Below are 26,843 nucleotides of genomic sequence, written 5' to 3' on the forward strand. Positions count from 1 at the left end.
ATTGTTCCTGAAACAGACGTAGTACTAGGATTGACTTAGTTCAATCTTTCGATCAGTGGTTTAGCGTTACCTAGGTAGACTGACGACTCTCTGACAATAGCTCTAAGCGTTTCCTTTCCTTGCTAAGAATACAAATTTCTGAGTGCCATCAAAACCACCTTTACTCTCTGATCATTTATATAGCCTTTAAATTTTATGTTTTTGGAAACAACAAACTGTCTTTTTTTCTCTCAGCAACTTCACTGTGATAATGAACATCCTTTGAATAAAAAGGTTATAGGTCCAAGCTACGTTTTGTTATTAAGCATTTCGCATTTTGCAGAGGCTGTACCCAGAAATCAGTTGCTGCATCTCACGTACAACATGTTCGTCCAGTTACTCATCAAGTGACGTGTTCAGCACAACATTCGCTAAAAGCAAAAGCTGTTTCAGAGAGCTCAACTCTATTCCCAGAGTGTCATATTCATAAACCTCTTCCCGTCTGCGAAATTTATACAGATGCATGCAAAGCAGGAGCTCTGTAAAAGCGGAATTAGGTAGAGAAAATCTTGGCAGGCTTATATTATGTTCCAGAGTTTTATACTTTAAATTCTCGAGTCTTATGGATGAGCGACAGAAACAGGACATATATCCTCCCTGTTCAACACAGAATTTCATTAGTCTGAGGCAAACCATTGAATGCAAGTAAGGCTGATGTATGTACTTCAGGCACACTTTTTATTGGTCACGATGAATTTTCGTCATCATATATGTAAATATATTCATGTTTTTCTAAGAAGGTAATATCGTTTTCCAACTGTGTTAATTTCTTTTCCAGCATAATTTTTCTTCTGAGCATGGATGGAGTCTCAATGATAAGAGGCAGTCTTTGATAAGCGGTTTCTGCCTCTTCCCAGTTTTTCTTGAGACCCTGAAACAATAATAATACGTAGTCAGGAAAAAATACTTGTTTACACAAACACATCTCATGTTCTGTGCATAAAGGGCCAATTATTCTCTATCTTGGTTGTTAACAACGGAAATTAAAAGGTACTTCAAAAGTTATAAATTAACTCTAATGAGCATTTGCTATGTGACTAAGTAGCTTGGAGAGAAATTATCACTTTACCACAGAATCACAAGAAAAAGTTGGGAAAGAAATTCACATAGAAATCTGTAATGGACGAATGCATTAGGGCTCTCTTCCTTATAAGAGAGCTGTGACTACAATATATCAGCGATCCTCAGGTCAGTGTACAATACATTATACTGAGTGAATATTAACAAAACTGGAAAACTGCATGGACGGATTCCTGACTGGAAAAGGTTCTATCAACATGTGTCCGAAAACGCATATTTGCCACGGTAGATGGTGCTGACGAATGACAGTTCCTCTAACCATGTCCCGTGTATTCCTTGTGTCTTGCAAGTTGTGTGAATGATGCAGCGTACTGTAAACAGCACAATGGTCCAGTATTCATGTCGGGAAAAAGCCGAGATGGTGTTTGTGTGCAACCAAGCAGAGGGAAACGGTCGGAAGCAGCACGGCTGTACTAAACCAAGTACACTCAAAGACACCAACCACATCACACAACATTTCAAGCCCTTTTTGTGCGTTTTCATGATCACACAAACACCCAAAACTGGTTTGAAATGTGTGATGTGGTTGGTATCTGTGAGGGTACTCGTTTTAGTACAGCCGTGCTGCTTCCGACCGTTTCCCTCTGCTTGGTTGCACACAAACACCATCTCGGCTTTTTCCCGACATGAATACACAGCGCCGGCTGGTGTGGCCGTGCGGTTCTAGGCGCTTCAGTCTGGAACCGCGTGATCGCTACGGTCGCAGGTTCGAATCCTGCCTCGGGCATGGATGTGTGTGATGTCCTTAGGTTAGTTAGGATTAATTAGTTCTAAGTTCTAGCGACAGATGACCTCAGAAGTTAAGTCGCATAGTGCTCAGAGCCATTCGAACCCTTTTTTTTTAATACACAGCCTGCAACAAACAAATAACACTCGGCACGTGGTCAGAGGAACGTCATTCGTCAGCGCCATATACCATCGCAAAGATGCATTTCCAGACACATGTTCAAAGGACCCTTTTCCCTTATTTTCCATTCAGGCATCCGTTGATGCAGTTAGTCGATTTCATTAATGTTCATGCAGTAGACAGTACTTGGCATTAACATTACTTGAATAAAATCTTCTCTGTGTCCAAGCCCAGTTTCTTCAGATAAATTCCTCGACTTTTCAACAGCTGTCTCCACCGTCACAGTTAAGGTGGAAGTTCTGTATTTTATTGTAATAGTCGCAGCTTTAAAACCAAGAAGATTCTGTTAAGTCGTGGCACCACGAAATACTCCGTGAACACTTTAATTTCCTTTCCCCCTTTCTGTTTTCTTTCGGGATAATGCGAGGGACAAGCGATTGTCTGTATGTGTTTGTATATCATATAAAGTCGTTTTGTCTGATTTTACGTTTTTTTTACAACAAATACATGACGGATGCGATTGAAATGCTTTAAACTACTGTTCTTCTTAATTTAAACAGCTACTTTAGTCAAGATAAACATTATCTGTCCTGATCTTTCAGCCCCCTTAGCATCTACATTGTACTCATCTATTGGCAAAACAAGCCTATTAAAAATTCAGCGCTACGCAACTAAATCCGTTAGATCTACCACGTCCATCGTATACGGGAAGGGCCACAAGCTCTCAAACTGTTTAAAAATTGTATCGTTAAACAGTTTAGTATTCAATCTCCTTCGAAAATAGACTAAATGGTTTTATATGCACTTTCAACTTTATGCGACTACGCGTCGAGCATTATTTGACCCAAGAAGCTAGTAAAATTGACATTTCTTGCAAGGTGACTTGTGGTACGTACTACTCGAGGCAAGGTACTGCTTAACGTTTTGTTTGATGTTGAGGAAGACATAGTTAAACAATATAGAAATCAACTGTTAGTATTTCCTGACGTTGACCCGATGCGAAAACGAACATTTCTAACACTACTTTATACTGAAGTGTTAGTCAGACTCTTAGGAAACTAACGAACAGCAATAACTGAAGGACACAACAAAGTGTCTTGCTTGTAAATTTTTGGTAAAGCGTAGAGTCTGGTACGAAATATTTCTAGTCGTCGGATAAGTCAAGAACAATTTGCGTTTCTCAGTTGTTCGACCTTTGCTGCCCACGTCCCGTTCCTAATACATTACGTATGGATACATTTCTATAGTTTTTTTTTTACATTCACAGTGCCAGATTTGAACCTTGTGGCTGAAATTGAAACTAATTCTTTTCCCATCGTAAATCGGTTCCGCAGTGGCGCATTAGAATATCTACCACGTTTTGCGGCCGTAATTACAGTCCACAATGGACCTTTGTGAGTAGATGCACTTTAATTATAACCATCTTGTACAAAATACAATTATAACAATTAGAAGAACTCAGCAAGCTAAATAAAGATGTATTTGCATCATATCTTAGTTTAGAACTGTGGCTAAAATATAGAATAATACTTGATCATGCTCTTGCTACATAGGTATCTAGTAGAACAGTTAATGATGGAAGTGACCCTCGATTGTATACAATCACTGTAAAGAAACACAGACTACTGTATAACAGCTGTAGAAAGAAGCATAGGGCTAGAGATAGGCAGATGTTGAAAAAAATGCATTTGGTTTTCAAGAGGGCTACACGTGAAGCCTTCAACGATTATCGTGGCAGAATACTATCGAGAAATATCGCACAAAAACCACAGAAATTCTGGTCATAAGTAAAGGCTGTTAGTGGTACATTAGTGGTACTACAGATACTCATGGACGAGACAGGTATTGCAATTGAGGGTGTCAAAACTAAAGCAGAAACGCTGAACTCGGTTTTCAAATGTACCACCACAAACGAAAATCTTGGGGTAATGCCCCAGTTTAATTCTCGCACTGCTGCAGAGATGAGTGATATAGATGTTATTATCAGTGATGTTGATAAACACCTGTAATCGCTAAAATTAAGAAAGCTCCCGGCCCTGGTGGAATATCTGTGTGATTCTATGCCAAATTTGTGGCTGAGTTAGTCCTTCTTTTAACTATAATTCGCCTAGATTCATCGAAATGTAAATAGTGCCAGTAGCTTGAAGAAATCATATGTGACACCTATCTACAAGAAGGGTAGCAGAAGTGACCCACAAAACTTCCGTCCAATGTCCTTGACGTTGTAGAATCTTACAGCATACCCTGAGTTCAAACGATACGAGATGCTTCGAACAGAATAACCTTCATGTCAACCAGCTTGGATTCCGGAAACATCGATCACGCGAAACCCAGTTTGCAGTTTTCTCACTTGAGTTCCTGGAAGCAATTATAAAGCCAGTCAGATGTAGTATTTGTCTATTTCCGATAAGTATTAGATTCAGTTCCACATATAACCTAAGATAAGAGTACGATTGTTGGTTCAAATGGTTCAAATGACTCTGAGCACTATGGGACTTAACATCTGAGGTCATCAGTCCCCTAGAACTTAAAACTACTTAAACCTAACTAACCTAAGGACAACACACACATCCATGCCCGAGGCAGGATTCGAACCTGCGACGTAGCGGTCGCGCGGTTCCAGACTGAAGCGCATAGAACCGCTCGGCCACTCCGGCCGGCTACGATTGTTGGAAAAGCAAGTCAAATTTGTAACTGGATTGAGAATTTGTTGGTAGGGAGGACGCAGCAAGTTATCTTGGATGGGGAATCATGGAGAAATGTAAATGTAATTTTGGTTGTTCTCCAGGAAAGTGTGTTGAGATCCTAACTATTCACGTTGTATATTAATGACCTTGCGGACATTACTAATAGTAAGGTCAGACTTTCCGCAGATTATGCAGTTATGTACAATAAAGTACTGTCTGGAAAAAAAAATTAAAATTAAAATAAAGAAATGTACGAATATTCAGTCGGATCTTGGTAAAAGTTCAGAGCAGTGCAAAATTGCTTTAAATGTTCAGAAATGTAGAGCTGTGCAATTCACAAAGTGAAAACACGTAGTATGTCATGACTAAAGCATGAACGAGTCATAGTTGAAATAGGTCACCTCACAGAAATAGCTGGGTGTAATACTCTGTAGCGATATGAAATGGAACGATGACATCAGCTCAGTCATAGGTAAAGCAGGCAACACACTTCGGTTAATTGATAGTATACTAAGAAAATGCAGTCTACAAAAGAGATTGCTTCCGAATTTCTTGTTCGACCCATCCTAGGATATTGTTCAAAGGTGTGGAATCCGTACCAAATAGGATTAACAGGCGATATTGAACGCGTACAGAGGATTATTACAGGTTTGTTTGAGTCATGGAAAAAGTCACAGAGATGTCGAAACAACTGATGTGTCAAACGCCGGAAGATACACTGATCAGCCAAAACATTATATCCACTGTCCATCGCGACGTTGGATGCCGGCTGGTGGCGTTGTGGACACGTTCCGCTGTAACAAAAGTATGTAAACGAAGCAGACACAGACGGGGGATCGCCCTAGCGAAGATATGGGTTGCAAATGGAGAAATACACTGAGAAAAGCAACTTTGACAAAGGCCAGATTATTACTACGCAAGGCCTGTGAACGAGTATGTCGAAAATGGCAAAGATGGTAGAATGTTCACGTGCTACTATCATGAGTATCTATGGAAAAATATATGACAGTGAAATTGCCACTAGGGGCTAAATCATTAGACGTCCACGAATCTTCACAGAACTTGGAGTCAAGAGGCTCTGCTCTGAAAAATAGGACAGATGGTGATCTGTGGCATCTCTACCGAAAGAGCAAATGCTGGTGCACGCAAAAGTGTTTCGGAGCACACCCTTCATCGTACATTGTTGAACATGGGCTTCCACAGCAGACCACCCCTACGTGTTCACATGTTGACCCTAGGACATCGTCAATTACTATTTCACTGGGCACGGGACCGTCTGAATTCGACCGTAGATCAATGGAAACATGTCGGCTCTTCGGATAAATGACATTTTTGCTGCACTGGGTCGATAGTCGTCTGCACAAACGCAGTCATAGAGGTGATCGGTGGTTCGAAACGTACAGCGCGCCTAGGATGCAGTCTAATGGTAGCAGTATTATGCTATGGGAGACATTCCCCTGTGCCTGCTTGAGACATGTGGTAGTAACCGAAGACACGCTGACAGCCGCGAACCCCCTGCATCCCATCATGCTTGATATCTTCCCCGACGGCGAAGTCATCTTTCAGCTGTATAATTGTCCGTGTCTCGAAGACATTGGTTTGAGGAGCATTATAGTAAACTCGCATTGATGTCTCGGTGACAAAATTCACCTGATGTAACTCTTATGGAACCTATCTTGGTCGCTATCGGACTATCAACAAACTGTCGGGTCCCTGATACGTGAAATCAGTGATGTATTTTGTTCCACAGCCGGATAAATGAGCTATTAAGCGAGTGGTCATTATGTTTTGGCTCATTAGTGTAGATGCTGACTATCCTTAGATAGCCTGTTTAAGACGTTTCAAGAATCACCTTTAAATGATGAATCTATGAATATACTACAATCCCCTATATATCGCTCCCGTAAGGATCGAGAGGACAAGATGTGGTCAATTACAGACTGCACAGAAGCGTTTAAAGAACTATTCTTCCCGCGCTCCGTACGTGAGTTGCATGGAAAAAAGCCCTAATAATAGAACGAAGGGATGTAACTTCTACCATTCACCTCACAGTGGTATATACAATATGGATGTAGATGTATAGCAACACTGAGGTCGTCCTAGGGGCAAAAGACATAAAATGTCTGGCTAACTGAGTTGCAGTCTTAGCACCAGCAGCCTCATTCCCGACATGTCGACGTCTCTAGAAACCCATTTCAATGACATACCAGTACCAAGTACAGCGAGCGAGGGAACACATTCCCGGATCCGTTGTACTAAAGGATGGTACGTTTACTTCGCAGAGAGTCTCTGGAAACCAGGAGGGAAAGAGAGCATAGGATAGATGTAGAGATTTCGTGCTGGGGGGTGTACGAAGGTAGCCTGATAAAAAGCAAACATCTCTGCAGTAAAAATCGAGCACTGTTCAAAGCGTTTATATCTAAAGATCTTTTCGCCGACGACTAAGGCACATCGCGTACTGTGGCCATTCTTAGAGCCATCCGATTAATTAAAGGTACTCTTCCCAAATTGCGTAAGAAGCTCCAGAAGTGTCAAGCACATCATGGAAGTTCTGCACCGAGCCAGGAAGTGAAGGATTCTTAGCCCTCAGTACCACTGCATGTAACGCAAGACGAAGCTTTCGAAGTAGGACACGAAAGCGAACTCCGAGTGACAACAAGGAAGCAGTGCGTACATCTTATTGCCTTCCATGAAAATGATCAAAAAAGGAAGCATAAGATGGGTGACTTGACTTAGGAGGTCAATCAACCAGCGTATTTGCAGAGGAGGACATCGCCCCATGATACTAGAGGTAATTCAACAAGTGAATGTTAGCCGTAATGGATGTGGCTGTATTCCGTGACTGCTCCTTTATAGGGGTAGATTAACAAGAAGGAGATTTTATTTAATGCAAGGCTGGTTTCGGGCTTGTGCCTATCTTCAGATGTTTTTCGTTAACTTACACGTTGTAGATCAAGTACAGCTCGAGCATCCATGTCATTTCTACATCACTTTTCTTACAAAAATATCTCGATTTTTTACACATTAACTGTACGCTAAGGTGACAAAAGTCATGGAATAGCGATAGGCGCATATACAGATCGCGGTAGTATCGCGTATCCGAGGTATAACAGGGCGGCGAATTGACGGAGCTGTCGTTTGCACTCAGGTGATTCATGTGGAAATGTTTCTGACGTGATATAGCCGCAGACTTTGAACGCGGAATGGTGGTCGGAGCTACAAGCATGAATCATTCCATTTCGGATATCGTTACGAAATTCAATATTCCGAGATCCACAGTGTCAAGAGCGTGTCGAGAACACCAAATGTCTGGCATTACCTCACCACTGACAACACAGCGGCCGACGGCCTTCATTAAAGACCGATAGTTTCGGCGTTTGAGTAGAGTTGCCAGTGCTAATAGACACGCAACACTGCGTGAAATAACCGCAGAAATCAATTTGGGACGTACGCTGAAGGTATCCGTTATGACAGTGCGACGAAATATGGCGTTAATAGGCTATGACAGAAGGCGACCGACGGAGTGCCTTTGCTAACAGCATGTCATCGCCCGCAGCGAATCTCCTGGGCCCGTGACCATATCGGCTGGACCCCAAGAAGCCATGGATCCAGGTTGTCAACAAGGGACTGTGCAAGCTGGTGGTGGCTCCATAATGATGTGGGCTCTATTTTCACGGAATGGCCTGAATCCTCGATTATGTTCGGCAACTTGAACACCACTTGCAGCCATTCGTGGACTTCACGTTCCCAAACAACAATGGAATGTTTATGGATGTCATTGCGCTATCTCACAGGGCCACAGTTGTTCATGATTGATTTGAAGTGCATTCTGGACAGTTCGAACGAATCATTTGGCCACCCAGGTCGCCCGACATTCATCCCATCGAACATTCATGAGACATAATCAAGATGTCAGTTCGTGCAACGCTTTCACAGTTATGGGCGACTATAGAGACAGCATGGCTCGATATTTCTGCATGGGACTTCCAAAGACTTGCGTTAGAGACAATTTCTTTAGCAGCTTCGGAGCACCTGGTTTCTTAGACATTGTAAAGCAAGATTCCTCCTTGGGTAGATCAATGACAACTACAAAATCGCCATCGCAAAGGGAGATTGGTCGCCGATTGATGGTTTAACTGCTCCTTTCTTTGATTTTGTTCGGCTTTTTGTTAGGCGTTTTTCTTTACTTATTGCAGATGACGGCTTATTGGGCTTCTAAAGCTTAGGAGTATTTTTGAGATCGCTCCTAGGAATATCACGAGCAGCAAGGGAAATGAATGTCGACTTAGGCAGATGTCTGCTTACCTGACCCAGCCCTGTGCATGCAACTATGCAACTGGTGAGGAAGGGAAGGGGAGGGAGCAACAGTTTTTCCAGTGGCTGTTCGCTAGCGATTGTTTTACCTTAACAACCATCAAGCCCATCGGCACGTGTCGCACACTGAGACAAATTCTTTTAATGGATCCACGATATTATGCCAAGATAATTCCCCATCCTCCGCACAACGTTCCATTCGTGCACCTAACACTAGTCACTAAGTATGCTCACATAGAAGAGGACTGACAGTGGTGACCAGCCCTCAGCTTGGAAACCCCAGGTTCACAATGCAGTGCAATGGAGGTCCTTCAGGAAAAAAAATCAGTCCTCCCAACCCCAATATTTACTGAGACCTGTCCTGCTACGCTACCGCTGGCACAGCTCTCAGCTTCACTGATTGCCCAAAACCTTCTGCTTCCTCCTGCAGGGCTTTCAGCTATGATCCGTTGTGGTGCGGCCAGTGGATGCAGCACATAAAACATTGAAAGATCAGTAAATTATAATCTGTGTGTTGCGTTATCGTTAGCCACTAACAAACACTAACAAACATATGGCCGCAATTTTCAATTCGTAATGCGTAAGGCTACACGATTGAATATTCTAACATAAACTCATTCCTATCACCACTGAGGTGTTCGGCCGTGCGGTTCTAGGCGCTTCAGTCCGGAACCGCGAGACTGCTACGGTCGCAGGTTCGAATCCTGCCTCGGGCATGGATGTGTGTGATGTCCTTAGGTTAGTTAGGTTTAAGTAGTTCTAAGTTCTAGGGGACTGATGACCTCAGATGTTAAGTCCCATGGTGCTCAGAGCCAGCCAACTGAGGTGTTCACAGTATCTCAGCAGTATTTAGTATTAATCATACATTCCTGAAACTCTTGTCGTGTTACTGAGGACAGATTATGGGGTATTACGGATTATCTATTTCATAAGCGTGTGTATCGCTAACAGCAGCAGTTGAAGCCTCATCAGACAAGTGTATGTTACATTAATTCGCTATAATGATTCTCCCTGTACGCATACCAAATATCATAATAAGTTGAGTCGACATACTGTTAAAATGAATTAAGTTGCAAAAACTTGCACACCAAGCGAACGTCAAAATGCTAAGATTCTGCACTCTGATCAGCAAGGACAGCTCTTCAAATCCCAGTCCAGCCACCTTCATTTGTGACGGGTCGATTACGGCGCCAGCGGCCGCCACTTTGAATTCACGCCGAATGGCGACTGCGGTGGCCGCAGCGACTGAGAGGGCGTTCCGTGATCGGTCGCTCCTGTGCTGCTGGCAGACAGCGGGCAGAACCTCCAGGAGTGGAACGACAGAATCTTCTCGCTACGACTGAGAGGGCGACGAAGATTGGCTACAGTCCTTGCCTTGGTGATCCGTTGGACTGATCGGGGCACATGGTCTGTCAACTGGAGGTTCCAAGCCGTTGTTGAATCGAGTGGACATGAAGAATTTTATGAAGGGGCCCGCTGGAGCTGCTGCATAACGCCAATCGCCGAATTGTACACTCTGAGCGACGTTAAACAGCCACATAAAAGGAACGTGGTGTTGGTCGAAATGACCTTCTCTAACTCTTAGCCTGTGTGGACTCGTGTGGCCTTTATAGCTTGTAAAAGCGAATTTACTGCTCACACGATTGAGTGACTTAGTTGTAGTGAAGTACGTCACTGGTGCGCATCGTGGTTATTGTATTGAGTCCACGTGGTTTTGCATGTGTATGCTTGTCTTGACAAGGACCATGTTTTACATTATACTCAGTGTATCCTGTTATTCATATTGTTGTTGTTGTTGTTGTTGTTGTTCTGGTCTTCAGTCCTGAGACTGGTTTGATGCAGCTCTCCATGCTACTCTATCCTGTGCAAGCTTCTTTATCTTCCAGTACCTACTGCAGCCTACATCCTTCTGAATCTGCTTAGTGTATTCACCTCTTGGTCTTCCTCTACGATTTTTTCTAACCTACTTGCCCGATTAAGGGATCTGACATTCCACGCTCCGATCCGTAGAACGCCAGTTTTCTCCTGATAACGACGTCCTCCTGAGTAGTCCCCGCCCGGAGATCCGAATGGGGGGACTATTTTACCTCCGGAATATTTTACTCAAGAGCACGCCATCATCATTTAATCATACAGTAAAGCTTCATGCCCTCGGGAAAAATTACGGCTGTAGTTTCCCCTTGCTTTCAGCCGTTCGCAGTACCACAACAGCAAGGCCGTTTTGGTTAGTGTTACAGGGCCAGATCAGTCAATCATCCAGACTCTTGCTCCTGCAACTACTGAAAAGCCTGCTGTTGCCCCTCTTCAGGAACCACACGTCTGTCTGGCCTCTCAACAGATACCCCTCCGTTGTGGTTGCACCTACGGTACGGCTATCTGTGTCGTTGAGACACGCAAGCCTCCCCACCAACGGCAAGGTTCATGGTTCATGGGGGGTTATTCATATTATTGTTGTTGAACAAGGTGTCGTTCACATTTTGGAAGGAGGACTGTATGTGGGTAATCTTAACGTGTGAGCTGTCAATTCAAATAGTAATGGACTTGTCTATTTTGTAAAGTGCGTAAATTCAAACCTTTCTTGTTAATTGCTGGTAAGGCCTGTGCGATTTCGTCTGTCATGTTAGTTTATGGGATTTTTTCCTTATGTAAAGATTATCTATGGACGCTTTAAAATTCTTTATTCTAAACGCAGGAAGATGAACCCAGTACATAACTACATAAGTGCCAACAACCAGTTAAGAGCGTAGTTTTCCTGCTCGGTAATAAACAAAAATATAAACACATAGGCTACAGTAATATTTTACTGTGTGTTTAATTTAAATTGAAGTTGGTGAATTCGGCAGTGAGCTAAGTAAAGGTGGCCGCTTACATCAGCAACAAAATACACTGATCCCGACTCGTTTCCGATAATGACTCAGAATGATCAAACTTCTAGTAAGTACCATCCTTTGTGGCACCCTTCAACACACCTGCGATGCGACGTAAACATGCACAGCAGGTAGAACAGATCAGCTACGTGCCAACAACAAGTTATCTAACTGCAACATCCGGCCCTTATCTACAACGGAAGTTAATTTAGTGTAACGCCGTGCTAAGTAAAATATATAGGCAGCACGAGAAGCCAGAGACTAAGTCCAAGAAACGTTCGTAAATAAGGACTGCTACATCGTTATTTACGATCACTTCTTGGACCTAGTCTCTGGCTTCTCGTGCTGCCTATATATTTTACTTAGCACGGCGTTACACTAAATTAACTTCCGGTGTAGATAAGGACCGGATGTTGCGGTTATATAACTAGTTGCTGGCACGCAGCGGGTCTGTTCTGCCTGCCGTGTTCTAGTATTACAAGCACGGTAGAACCTGTAATTTTTTAATGTGTATTGGGTGCTTTATTTCAGTTTCTACAATACTTCGTGACATCACCAACAACTTCAATCTTTGCACAATTCAGTGCACCTTTAACCCATACGGACACAGACTCTGATTCATTTACTTTACGACGATTCCTTGTCCTAAGAACCAACGGCGTTCAGACATACAGTAGGATGAACCGCGATCTCTGTTATACACCTCATATATCTGAAATGTGCGATAATCAATAACTTCTCGGCTGTTAAAAATCTCCAGCCCTGATACAGTCTCCACTTTACCACCACGAACTAGAGCCACAGCAACCAAACCATTACCATGTACACCAGCATCGGCACTAGTAAGAGTAAAATTCAGTACGCATCCACAAAACACTGAAGAGCCAAGCAGAGTAACTTACGCACCTACTCTACTCTTCGTAGTAATCGATATATTATCAATAGCTTTATACACTGTAAGGTCCGAAAGCCTTCTCCTAAAATAACGCGGCATAACCAGTCTACGCACGACACGTGAACTTCATTTTCACAGCGATAAGATGGACTGGACTCAATTAGAAAGGCACACTGTATTCCCTCTTTAGTTTACTGAAACTGATCAGCAGCACTTTGTTGCTGTTCTGCACTCGCAGACAAGATAATGGTCTCTCTGTCAAACTCTCAGTGGCGAATCCCGTGGTTGGCCCATGCTACCGCGACGATTATTCGACTCAGTGGCAACACTCGATTCTTGTGAATGCACCACTACGTAATCCCTGTATTGGAGGATTCTGATATCATAAATATGAATGAGATTTTCACTCTGCAGCGGAGTGTGCGCTGATATGAAACTTCCTGGCAGATTAAAACTGTGTGCCGGACCGAGACTCGAACTCGGGACCTTTGCCTTTCGCGGGAAATTGCTCTACAATCTGAGCTATCCAAGCACGACTCACGCCCCGTCCTCACAGCTTTACTTCTGCCAGTACCTCGTTTGGAAGGTAGGCGACGAGGTACTGGCTGAAATAAAGCTGTGAGGACGGGGCGTGAGTCGTGCTTGGGTAGCTCAGATTGTAGAGCAATTGCCCGCGAAAGGCAAAGGTCCCGAGTTCGAGTCCAGGTCCGGCACACAGTTTTAATCTGCCAGGAAGTTTCCTCATAAATATGGCCCACCATTCTCGGAAGCTACACAATAATTTTATTCGGCGAGGGAGTCAGGTATGGCCAACAGTTGTGAATGGTAAGTATTTGATTATTACCGGATTCGAATATAAATATCCATTTGTAACTGGTGTTAACATTTATTAGTTTCTGGAGGAGGATAACATATGTACGAAACCGGTAAATACCTACGTTTTACAACTGTTGGCTGTAGCTGACACGTTGCGCGTGAAAAGCTTGCCTTTCACCCCAGGGCCTAAGTTGGTTGCATCGCCAGATAGCTTTGTTGTTGCGGAGCGCTTTCTCGCTTATCTTCCGCTGGCAACTGACGGGCTTTTGTACCTTGTACCAATCAGTTGGTGCGGTGTAGGATTTGACTGTAAAGTAACACGGATTCATGAATATGCATCTTCAACTGCAGTACTTATTTGTAGTAAGGAACATTAAATTAAATTAAGGCTCTTGTAATACAAAGCTACGAGTAGAAGAAAAATCCCATTCAAATATTAGTAAGCGTTTGTGTGTCTCGTGTTGCATAATGCATTTAAATGCAAGTACAGTTACTGTTGGTAATCAATGAATCATCCGCCCACACAGGCAACGCAACACTTCGTCATATAATTAAAGTGTCACCACTTTGGATTCGTTGATGAGGCAGGAATCTGAAACAGAACAGTCAACACGATGTGTCCCGAATGGTGCCGAATTTTAACAATCAGTGCTTGGGGTCTGTTGACCAAGTTATCGTGCACTTAGTACAGCTAGACTAACAAGGACTCATAAAATCTAATTCATGTAGGTTGCCAAATAATAATAAGATAGGAACATATGCGGCCCGAGGTGTCGCCCCATAATGTCATTGTAGGCTCTTGAGCAAAAGCGTTTGACGACCATTGTCATACAGGGCTCTACGAAACACATGTCCAACAAGAAACAACTGACACGAATGTACAGACATTTTCACCGATCGATTTTGGGCACAGTCGTGTAATAGAGGAACTACGTTTACGCCACTGCACTCACCTCTATCAGTTCCGTCCGCTCCGCTTCTGACAAGGCTCTAGTAGCCGTCTCCGCTGGATCTTTTCCTTCCTCTTCCACCTTTTGTTGCTTCTGACAATCTTTCAGTCGTTTCTGCAGGTATTTCGGAACTTTTCCATAGCCCTAAAACCAATCATCGTTAGTAGAACAAAGAATTCTTAGTTGCTGAACGTACAAATCGCTCATTCGACGCGAGAGTGACACAGTTCGGTACACTCAATCAGAGGAACTTTTACCAGTCAGGATACCTTTGTACCACATAGCACATTTGTTTCAAATAGCTGTTGCTCCACCTACTTGCGTTATTTTGTACTAAAAGTAAGTTTTATTACCTCTGTGATTTCTAATTAGTATTTCAGTTTTCTTTCCAACTTCTTACAAGCTCTTAGGCTTGTGATTATCCTTTAATTGTGGTGTCTGTCAAGAGAGTTTCTGGTGACAGTGATTTAAACTGAACAATGCCATGTCAATACAAGTATCTTGAAATTTCAAAGTAAATCTGCAATACTGAATTCACATCGCTTGCTTTTTATTCTTAACTTCTGATTTTCTTCTCACATGACCTAAATGTACATAGATCATTAAATACAGGAAAAATTCTTTGTTTTTAAGAGCAGTCTAAAGTTATCCTGAATTACAGTGTGACTTTGCACCAGCATTAAAATTGAAATTTTACTCTAATAGGGCATAACTAGTATTCATTTTCACTTTTTCAAGCTCTCAGTAACTAAATTATAAAAATTGGTACAAAGTTATCCTGACTGGCTAAATCTACGAATTGTTAGGAGTCATTTTTAAAGATCTTGGAGTGCTGAAACTTCTTTAATTGTGACTGAACATACAACTTTAGTGTCGTACTCTAACACTAAGCTAGGCATATTGCTGCAATGAAACTAAAACTGACGCTCAATCGATAAACAAAAACGCAAGACTGCAAGAACGTGAGTCTGAATTAAATGCTCGTTGACTACGATGGCACACTAACAGAAAACGATAAAATGAAGGCTGTCTACCAAAACTGCTTAACCTGAAAAGGTAACACACATCCTACGTTCGATTGTCACACGGGTCGAACATTTTAAACACGGAAATAAATGAGTGCTGAATCGAAAAACAGCTCAAATGGCTCTGTGGAGGAATGGCCACAGGACCGAACAGGCTGCACATTAGATTCTACATTTAATACGCGGAGGCACTGGCGCATCAGTTCAGCGTAGTCGCTAAAGCCACAGTGCGCATCAAGAGACTGGCAAAAGGCTCACGTTGATCTAATCAACAACAACATTCGTAGGCCTCACGCGCAAAACTGTATGTCTCATTCAGTTACATCAATTTGTTGTCGAATAAAGAAGATATACTGTGCTGAGTTTTCTAGAGAATAACACCTAAACAGCGATCAACATGGTCCCCAGATACCGACCGTGTGAAAGGAAGTTTCGAACATGAGACCCAGGAAACAGTAGATAGCAAAGCTCAGATTAAATCTGTGTTGCATGTATTCCAGAAATCAGGCAATCACAGCCTGACGCAAAGGTTGGCGGCCAATCACAAATATAAATAAGTGTGATGTAATACACGCAAAAAAGTTGGAAACATCCGATGATATTTGACAACACAATCGGCCAACAATCAATAGAATCGGTCACAGCCTTCATGTATCTAGAAGCTTCTGTCCGGAACAATTTAATCTGAAATGACCACATGAATTAGGAAGACAACTGACAGGCTTATTTATTAGGAGAATTCAAAGAAATTTAATTCAGGTGTGAAAGACGCCGCTTACTAGCTTGTTTGGACAACTTTTAATATTACTCGTAAGTCTGGTATCCTTAAAAGACTGAATTAACAGATGAGATAGAAAAGGTTACGGAAGCGGTGAACAAATCGTCAAGGTTTTTGAGCAACAGTGTTTGACAGAAATGCTCGAGAGATTGCAGGAAGCTACACTACAAGAAAGGTGCTTAGCTCCACAAAATTCCGAGAGTCCAAGTTCCAGAACGATTCAAAGGACATATCACTTGCTACACATAAATGAACTGCCACAAATCATGGGAAGGTGTGCAGCGTACGTCACCCAAATGTTGAGGCTAGATGCGGCGAATGTCGGAGCTAGTCTAGGCTAGGAACGTGAGGGGTCTATTACAGACAGTCGTTTGTAAATACGGCTCCACACTCACTGTGAATTTCTTCAGGGGAAGTCATTTTCATGCATAAACTGACCAAACTGGTCAGAAAAAATTATCTTAAACTCTTCTTAAGAAAATGCAGATGACGTTCATTAAAGTCAATCTTACACAGTAGTTTCTATTTCAGTTAAATTTTATTACGTAAATATCTCATCAGGTTTATACTATAAGATAAATAAACAAGTAATTCCATTCTTAATGAGCCTAATACATCAGCTTGGTTTTTGAGGGAAAGTACTTGTTCCTGAATCTCTTGGACTTTTTGCATAATATAATTTTCGTAATTTTATATCTTCAGATCCATTCTTTCTCCATCATGGAATTCAAGCAACAATGCACATCGAAATGAAAAACAATTTTTTAGAAAAGAACAATAGGGCTGTTTTTGAGAATTTCCAAAACATATTGTTTCAGATTTTAATAAAATCAAACAAATATTGCAGCATAACTGTGTGTAACGTGTTAAATTGAACCTTAAATCATGATTTTGACATTGACATCATTTTGAACTTGCTAGCATCAACAGTTCCGAAGTTATACTTTTGTTTCAGGGCACTCTTAGAAAAATGAGACATTTGCATATATTGAAATTCGAACGGTAAATTATCTGTGAATCAAAAGAGAATGAAATTTCGTACTTCGTTTACTCTATGGTAGAGAAAATAAACAAAGTACCATAAATATCTCACACTATCAGTTTCGAATATTTGATTGATTTGATATCGACTACGTTTTTCAACACTGGTACTATCCGTGATACACTTCTATTAAGCTATGCTCCAATCTATATTGAGACAAAATCTTATACGTCTTCAGCGTAGCATGCAAATGCTAATTAGTCTACAGAAACAAGACATGGAAATTTCATTGTTTGGTATCAACAGAAAACGAAATATGTTACAGAAATTACTTTCATTTCCATTTATATTCATTTCCTTATCCATGCTACTCATAAGACAATGTTGCACACTTTTCCTTTGAGATAGCCCTGTACCAGATGCTCCTTCAAGCGTGCGTAAATCTGTGAGAAATTATTGCTTCCTGTTTCGCAATCCAGCCGTTCTTGACATTCCACAATTCTAATAACGTCTTGAAACATAAAGCGCCACCTTCTATCGCATCTTCTCATCTCGTTATCTGAAGTTTAGCCGAACGATGTAGCCGAGTATAACAATCACTAGCTAATTTCCCATTTCATAATTTCACTTCCATCTTTCATTCACAGCACCTTTTTCGTTTCCCAGTCAACTTTTTACGTTAAATCTCATTTCCTGTTTTCTAAGATTGTGACAGATGAAATATTAGCATCGTCGATGTGAGTTTGGAAGACGAACTACATCCCATTTCGCCAAAATGTTATGTTTCATCAAGTTGTTTCTCGTTACCACTTCAAAACGGCCTCTGAGATGGAAGTTGGTCAATAGTGACGAAACAAATTTTAAGTTTCGAGAAAATGTCTACAGTCCAATTGGAACCACGGTTTTTATAGTTAATCCTTTAGTCAGTCTTCCGTAGACTCTTCGACAGTCCGACACACACTAGGAAACGGAAATTAAATATCTCTGGAACGTTCAAACAGTGGTGAGCAAATGACATCTCCAAGTAAATTACATGTTCTCTTATGAGAGAAATATATTTTAATGACAGTTGGTGGGTTTCAGAATCAAATGAAATCGCCGAAACTCTACGTGTCTACAGAATCCAAAGGTGTCTGGTCCGTACGAAATTCCTAAGTCCCTTTCCTATCATCCAGATTTAGATTTTTGTTTGTTTTTTTTCCTAAAATCGTTTAAGGTGAACGCTAGAAGAGGGTACAGGCAGTACCCACGAAAATAATGCTAATAGAATTAATTATAGAACTTTATACCTATGTCACCCACCTTACCTACAGGTACAAATATTTGGGATCAGAGAAAGAAATGTGTTAACCCACAATGAGCAACATAAATGCAGTAAAAACGTTTATTTAGCAGACAGCGTTTCCTAGCGGTAGAGATGAAATTACGTTTCACCAGCTTGAGGTAAGCTTGAATACACACACATCAAGAAAAAGATTTGCTTCAATCCGGTTCCCAGAACTCCTTAAGATAGACGTTGACTGTGGATATTGTATCACAGACACAGTCCTTTTGACTGTTGAGAGGTCTCACTTAACCCGCCCAGAGATGTAAACAACCATGTTTGAGCAGCACCTGTTAGACGGAGGGGGTCTGACAGCTGATCAGTTCCAGACATTCTACCAGGAAGGAGGTACACGGCTCGTGTTGTCTGTAGTTCAACCGTGCCTAGTCGGTCAATACCGCGGTTCGATCGCGTCCGCATTGTTTCTTTGAGCCAGGAATAGGTCTCAACAAGGTAACCAAAGTGATGCTGTTCAGACATGGAGGAGATACAGAGAGACGGAAACTGTCGATGGCATGCCTCGCTCAGGCCGCCCTAGGGCTACTACTGCAGTGGATGACCGCTACCTACGGATTATGGCTCGGAGGAACCCTGACAGCAACGGCACCATGTTGAATAATGCTTTTCGTGCAGCCACAGGACGTCGTGTTACGACTCTAGTTGTCCGCAATAGTCTGCATGATGCGCAACTTCACCCCCGACGTCCATGGCGAGGTCCATCTTTGCAACCACGACACCATGCAGCGCGATACAGATGGGCTCAACAACATGCTGAATGGTCCGCTCAGGATTGGCATCACGTTCTCTTCACCGATGAGTGTCGCATATGCCATGAACCAGACAATCGTCGTAGACGTGTTTCGAGGCAACCCGGTCAAGCTAACGCCTTAGACACACTGTCCAGCGAGTGTAGCATGGTAGAGGTTCCCTGCTGTTTGGGGTGGCATTATGTGGGGCCGATGGACGCCGCTCGTGATCATGGAAGGCGCCGTAACGGCTGTACGATACTTGAATGCCATCCTCCTACCGATAGTGCAACCGTATCGGCAGCATATTGGCGAGGCATTCGTCTTTATGGACGACAATTCGCGCCCCCATCGTGAACATCCTGTGAATAACTTCCTTCAAGATAACGACATCGCTCGACTAGAGTGGCCAGCATGTTCTCCAGACATGAACCCTATCGAACATGCATAGGATAGATTGAAAAGGGCTGTTTGTGGACAACGTGACACACCAACCACTCAGGAATCTACGCCATATTGCCGTTGGGTAGTGGGACAATCTGGACCAACAGTGCCTTGATGAACTTTTGAATAGTATTCATGAGGCCGTGCTAGTGGGTAGTAGAGGTACCGGTGTGTACAGCAATCTGGACCACCGCCTCTGAAGGTCTACTGTATGATGATACAACATGCAATGTGTGGTTTTCATGAGCAATAATGAGGTTTATTTTGATCTCTACTTCAATTTTCAGTGCAGGTTCAAGAACTCTCGGAACCGAGGTGACGCAAAACTTTGATATGTGTACAATAGATAACACAATCAGACTAATCCGTACTAAATTGAGGATTAGCATTTTCCTCCACCGGCCTCTTCAGTTTTAAAAGATATCGTGAGGCCGAATACAATAGTCAACCCTGAACAAAATAACCTCATTTTTAGTAAGCGAGAGCGATTGCAAAAACTTAGTAAGTAAAGCTGTCATCAACTCGAAGGTCGATTTGAACACCACAGGCTTGACCCTATTTGAGATGATATACTATTGTCTTCCTGCAAACTTTGATCTGACTTATCCAGCCATTTATACAACAACCAGCTGTTTGACGTGGGTTTCGAACCACCGTCCATCTTGGCATTTTTCCATTAGTAGTAGTAGTAGTTGTTGTTGTAGTAGTTGTAGTTGTTATCGTCGTCTTCAGTACGAAGACTGGTTTGATGCAACACTCGACGCTGATCTATGACGTACAAGTTTTTCCGCCTTTTTGCGAGCTGCATTCAAGACGTGAAGCAACACTTTTTTTTTATTTTTTACAGAAGGAGGTTGGTCGTATTGAGGATTCAAATACACAATATTTTTCCCTAGTCTTTTGGCTACAAAACCTACTTCTCAACATTGTCTCCGTTCAATGCGACGGCCTTACACCACCTTCCTGAGACGGCTTGTATACTTACGTGGTACCAATCTACTGTCGACGGCGGAGCCACCAACTTTCTGCATCCGTAACCTCCCCGTCACTCACGTATTGCTTCCCGTGAAGTGGATCTTTCATTGCTGTTTACGGTCTTCCGTTAGGCGGCAAGGAACCCAGCAGGCACACATGAATATCTGCAAGGATCTGTTTTTCAGGCAAAAGAAACTTAATGACAGCTCTTTGCTTGGAACGCACCTCCGCTATAGACGCCATTTTGAAGGTTACGTATAGTGCCACCATCTATCGGATATAAGGACAGAAACGTAGTCTACAATGTCACGTAACAAATTCCGCTTTTTTTCAATGAAACTGGCCGAGAAAAAAAGCACCCCTCGTATAACTACTGCGATTTACAGCCATCTGAACTTGCTAACTGTAACCAAGCATTGATCTCGATCTAGAGCTTTCACCTCCCGCTCTTCCATTTGCTACAAAATTGATTATTCCTTGATGCCTCAGAATGTGCCTTGTCAACCGATCCCTTCCTTTAATCAGGTTGCATCATTAATTTATTTTCTGCCTGATTCGATTCAACAGTTCTTCATTAGTTATCCGATTTACCCATCTAATCTTTAGCATTTTTCTACAGCATTCCACTTCAAAAGCTATTATTATCTTCCTGTCTGTACTGCTTGTCGCCCACGTTTCATTTCCGCACAAGGCTACATTCCACATCAATAACTTCGAAAAATATTTTCTAACCCTTAAATTTATACTAGACGTAAAACTACTTCTGTTTTTAAAAAATACTTTTCTGGTTCCAGAATGAGATTTTCACTCTGCAGCGGAGTGTGCGCTGATATAAAACTTCCTGGCAGATTAAAACTCTATGCCGGACCGAGACTCGAACTCGGGACCTTTGCCTTTTTTTCCAATCTCATTTTGTTCGTTTTTTTTGTTCGCTGCATCTGCTCGGGGCGGACGTCGTAAGACATCTGTTTAAGTTCGTTGTTGACCGATTAACTCAGTTTTTTTTTATTACAGAGGGCAGCTAGCCTTCTGACCGAACACGCTGAACTACCGTGCCGGCATCTTTCGCGGGCAAGTGCTCTACCAACTGAGCTACCCAAGCACGACTCACACCCGCGAAAGGCAAAGGTCCCGAGTTCGAGTCTCGGTCCGGCACACAGTTTTAATCTGCCAGGAAATTCCATATCAGCGCACACTCCGCTGCAGAGTGAAAATCTCATGCTGGAAACATCCCTCAGGCTGTGGCTAAGTCATGTCTCCGCAATATCCTTTCTTTCAGGAGTGCTAGTTCTGCAAGGTTCGCAGGAGAGCTTCTGTTAAGTTTGGAGGGTAGGAGACGAGGTACTGGCAGAAGTAAAGCTGTGAGGAAGGGCCGTGAGTCGTGCTTGGGTAGCTCAGTTGGTAGAGCACTTGCCCGCGAAAGGCAAAGGTCCCGAGTTCGAGTCTCGGTCCGGCACACAGTTTTAATCTGCCAGGAAGTTTCACTTTTCTGGTTACCGAAAGTTCACTTCTTTTGCCATCGTTAGTAATTTGGTTGCCCAAATAGCCTTCTCTACAACTTACAGTGTATCGTTTCTTAATCTAATTCCCAGAGCATCTGCTGATTTAATTCTGTTAGTTTCCATTACTCTTGTTTTACTTTCGTTCTTATTCATCTTATAACCTCTTTCAAGACACTATCCATTTCGTTCAACTGAACTTTCCGTCTCTGACAGAATTAAAACGCCATCGGCTAAGCTCGAAGTTTAAATTTCTCCTCCCTGAACTTAATCACCATTGGTTTCCTTCATAGCTCGCTCAATATACCGATTGAAAAGTGTGGGTGCAAATACAGTCCGTCTCACTCCTTTCTCCGTTTTTGCCTTCGTATCATATTCCTTGTCTCTTGTAACTGCAGTCTTATTTCTATGCAAGTTGCAAATAACCTTTCACTCCCTGTATTTTTCTCTGTTTCCTTCAGAACTTCAGAGAGTTGTATTCCAGTCAAAACTGTCAAAAACTTCCTCTAAATCTACAAATGCTATATCGCAGGGTCCGTATTGGTCCGCCTTTTCCTATATTTCTACGGAACCCTAACTGATGTTCATCAAGATCAGTTTCTAGCAGTCTTTCCATTCTCCTGTAAATAATCCGTGTTAGAATTTTTCGACCATGACCACTGATTCGGTAAAATTCACACCTGCCCTCACCTGTCTTTCTGGTATTGGAATTATTACATTTATTTTGAAGTCTGAGAGTATTTCGCCTGACTCGTATATCTTTCATACCAGATGGAATAGTTGTCATACCTGGCTCTGCCAAAGGTCTCAGTAGGGTAAGGTCGGCTTAATTCGGTAAAAATTTGTTAAAAGTCTAATTAGAAACCATATTTTAACATGAACAGATTTTTGTCGTTGTACTTCAGAAGTATGTTCGTTTACCTAAAAATGTGTTTCTGTGTTTCATAGTTTGCCATAAACAACTGAAATCTGTCCTTTCTTTTTTAATCACCCAGTATAAAGCTACATAAATATTTTTCATAGTTTCGCAAAGTTAATTGTAAAACGAACTACTTGGACCCTATTTGCCTTACTTGAAGACAAAGAATTAGCCTTCAAGTAAGGCGACACGAGTCGCTAAGTCCGGCGAATAGGGTCAATACAAAAAAGTACTTCTCACATTAAAATAACAATAAATTTCCCACAATTAAACATTTTCTTCGCCACTGCAGTAACACATCCCTCACGGTACCATTCCATGCTGTCGCCATGACACTGAATGCAGTCAGAAAGTTTCCCCGATACTGGATCGCCGTATTGAAACTTCCAGAGCACACAAGACAGTTCATTGCAAGACGTTTCACTATCTTCATCGCTTTCTTCAGAGGATTCCCATGAAACTGATTCTGTTAATTCATCCTGTGGGTGTAGTCCCTTCTTCACCTGGCGTCTCTTCGAGCTCTATGGCTGAGAAGACTTTTTCCTCTTGTTTTCCAATATTGTTTAGTTTCATTCATATTCCAATATTGTTTAGTTTCATTTATATTTTCTGGGCATGTAATGTGTGGTGTCACCGCCAGACACCACACTTGCTAAGTGGTAGCCTTTAAATCGGCCGCGGTCCGTTAGTATACGTCGGACCCGTGTGTCGCCACTGTCAGTGATTGCAGACCGATCGCCGCCACACGGCAGGTCTAGAGAAACTTCCTAGCACTCGCCCCAATTGTACAGCCGACTTTGCTAGCGATGGTTCACTGACAAATTACGCTCTCATTTGCCGAGACGATAGTTAGCATAGCCTTCAGCTGTGCCACTAGCTACGACCTAGCAAGGCGCCATTATCATTTGCTATTTATCTTGTGATGCATGTACCGTCAAGAGCTATGTTCACCACTTATGGATTAAAGTTAAGTATTCCAGCAGCTTCGTACTTTATTTGCTAGTCTCAATTACTTTACCTGTTCCAGACCTCACGCCAACCTGAGTGAGCTTAAACGCGTGCCTTCGGCTTCCTCTCATAGTGGCTTGGCTGTCTTGCCAAGTCACAACATAATGTGTAATGTTTTGTGTTTCCTGGGCAGAAGATGTTGGTGTAGACTTTTTTGTAGACGGCAATAAAACTTGGAATGAATGATAATAATTTGTTGTGTCACTGTTATCATGAACTGGACTAGTGGGAGGTGACGTAGACTGAAGGTCTTACCCCTTTCGTGTGTTTTCTTGGTTCGACAGTGCAGTACTCAGCTAAAATTCATGTTCAGCTATTGCGTTTTCATCTAATGAAAAACGTCGGTTGAGCTAAATCACTTTTATGCCGTTGTTGGATTGTCGCTTTCATCTATGTAGCCTTGAAAATGTTTACAGATGTCAGTTTCCTGGTCTTCCTTGCCCCTTTATTTTTCTTGTTCCTTATTTACTTGACCACGTTTTAACTTTGCTAGATAATCTTTCCCAAATTGCAGTCATCTTCGTAGACAGGAATTCCGCACCTCAAATATTTTCGCTGCATCAAAATGGCTCTGAGCACTATGGGACTTAACTTCTAAGGTCATAAGTCCCCTAGAACTTAGAACTACTTAAACCTAACTAACCTAAGGACATCACACACATCCATGCCCGAGGCAGGATTCGAACCTGCGACCGTAGCGGCCGCGCGGTTCCAGACTGTAGCGCCTTTAACCGCTTGGCCACCACGGCCGGTTTTCGCTGCATCGATCAGCCTCAGACTCACGGTAAGGTTTAACATCATTTTTCATTTTCTCATCTGCAACACAAAACGAAAACAAAATAATGCAAAACTAATAAAAATCAATAGACTTACATAAAAATATTGACGTTTCTCGCTAACGTTGTACTCACATGATTTACCGGAAATGCAAACTTTTTTCCTCGTTAAGTGGGTAGTCCTGCAGGCTTATTAACGCCCCGATAGCACGATACTCTCTTTTCTAATATATAAACTAACTGTATAACTAATGCTTAATAAATTACTAAGCGAATTATCAATGATATGCTAATATGAATCCAAAACTACACTACTGGCCATTAAAATTGCTACACCACGCAGATGACGTGCTACAGACGCGAAATTTAACCGACAGGAAGAAGATGCTGTGATATGCAAATGATTATCTTTTCAGAGCATTCACACAAGGTTGGCGCCGATGGCGACTCCTACAACGTGCTGACATGAGGAAGGTTTCCAACCGATTTCTCATACACAAACAGCACTTGACGGGCGTTGCCTGGTGAAACGTTGTTGTGATGCCTCGTGTAAGGAGGAGGAATGCGTACCATCACGTTTCCAACTTTGATAAATGTCGGATTGTAGCCTATAGCGATTGTGGTTTATCGTATCGCGACATTGCTGCTCGCGTTGGTCGGGATCCAATGACTGTCAGCAGAAAATGGAATCGGTGGGTTCAGGAGGGTAATACGGAACGCCGTGCTGGATCCTAACGGCCTCGTATCACTAGCAGTCGAGATGACAGGCATCTAATCCGCAGGGCTGTAACGGATCGTGCAGCCACGTTTCGATCCCTGAGTCAACAGATGGGGACGTTTGCAAGACAACATCCATCTACACGAACAGTTCGACGACGTTTGCAGCAGCATGGACTATCAGCTCGGAGATCATGGCTGCGGTTACCCTTGACGCTGCATCACAGACAAGAGCTTCTGCGATGGTGTACTCAACGACGAACCTGGGTGCACGAATGGCAAAACGTCACTTTTTCGGATGAATCCAGGTTCTGTTTACAGCATCATGATGTCGCATCCGTGTATGGCGACATCGCGGTGAACGCACATTGGAAGCGTGTATTCGTCACCGCCATACTGGCGTATCACCAGGCGTGATGGTATGGGGTGCCATTGGTTACACGTCTCGGTCACTCTTGTTCGCATTGACGGCACTTTGAACAGTGGACGTTATATTTCAGATGTGTTACGACCCGTGGCTCTACCCTTCATTCGATCCCTGCGAAACCCTACATTTCAGCATGATAATGGGGCCACAGCAGAAGCGTCCTGCTGATTCTGCTACCACCAAGCCATTACAAGGATGTTGTCTATGGCTTGGACACGATTAAATAAAAAATAAGCATGATAATGCACGACCGTATGTTGCAGGTCCTGTGCGGGCCTTTCTGGCTACAGAAAATGTTCGACTGCTGCCCTGGCCAGCACATTCTCTAGATCTCTCACCAATTGAAAACGTCTGGTCAATGGTGGCCGAGCAACTGGCTCCTCACAATACGCCAGTCACTACTCTTGACGAATTGTGGTATCGTGTTGAAGCTGCATGGGCAGCTGTACATGTACACACCATCCAAGCTCTGTTTGACTCAATGCCCAGGCGTATCTAGGCCGTTATTACGGCCAGAAGTGGTTGTTCTGGGTACTGATTTCTCAGGATCTATGCACCCAAATTGCGTGAAAACGTAATCACATATCGGTTCTAGTATAATATATTTGTCCAATGAATACCCGTTTATCATCTGCATTTCTTCTTGCTGTAGCAATTTTAATGGCCAGTAGTGTATTTTACAAAGCTGAATATTTTCAGAACTTGACAAACGTCATAGACCTCTACAG

General features: G+C 42.6%; 1 protein-coding gene across 1 annotated transcript in view; it reads right to left on the minus strand.

The window, feature by feature from the left end:
• Positions 1 to 724: 724 nt before the first annotated feature.
• Positions 725 to 26,843, minus strand: part of LOC126474608 (enkurin) — a 115,106-nt gene continuing 88,987 nt past the window's right edge. Inside the window, exons 4-5 of the mRNA XM_050102085.1 lie at positions 14,499 to 14,639; positions 725 to 910 (exon numbers count right to left, since the gene is read on the minus strand). Coding sequence (XP_049958042.1) covers positions 725 to 910; positions 14,499 to 14,639 — 327 coding nt within the window. The remainder of the gene's footprint in view (positions 911 to 14,498; positions 14,640 to 26,843) is intronic.

This window comes from Schistocerca serialis, chromosome 4 (assembly GCF_023864345.2).
Source record: "Schistocerca serialis cubense isolate TAMUIC-IGC-003099 chromosome 4, iqSchSeri2.2, whole genome shotgun sequence".
NCBI classification, from domain to species: domain Eukaryota; kingdom Metazoa; phylum Arthropoda; class Insecta; order Orthoptera; family Acrididae; genus Schistocerca; species Schistocerca serialis.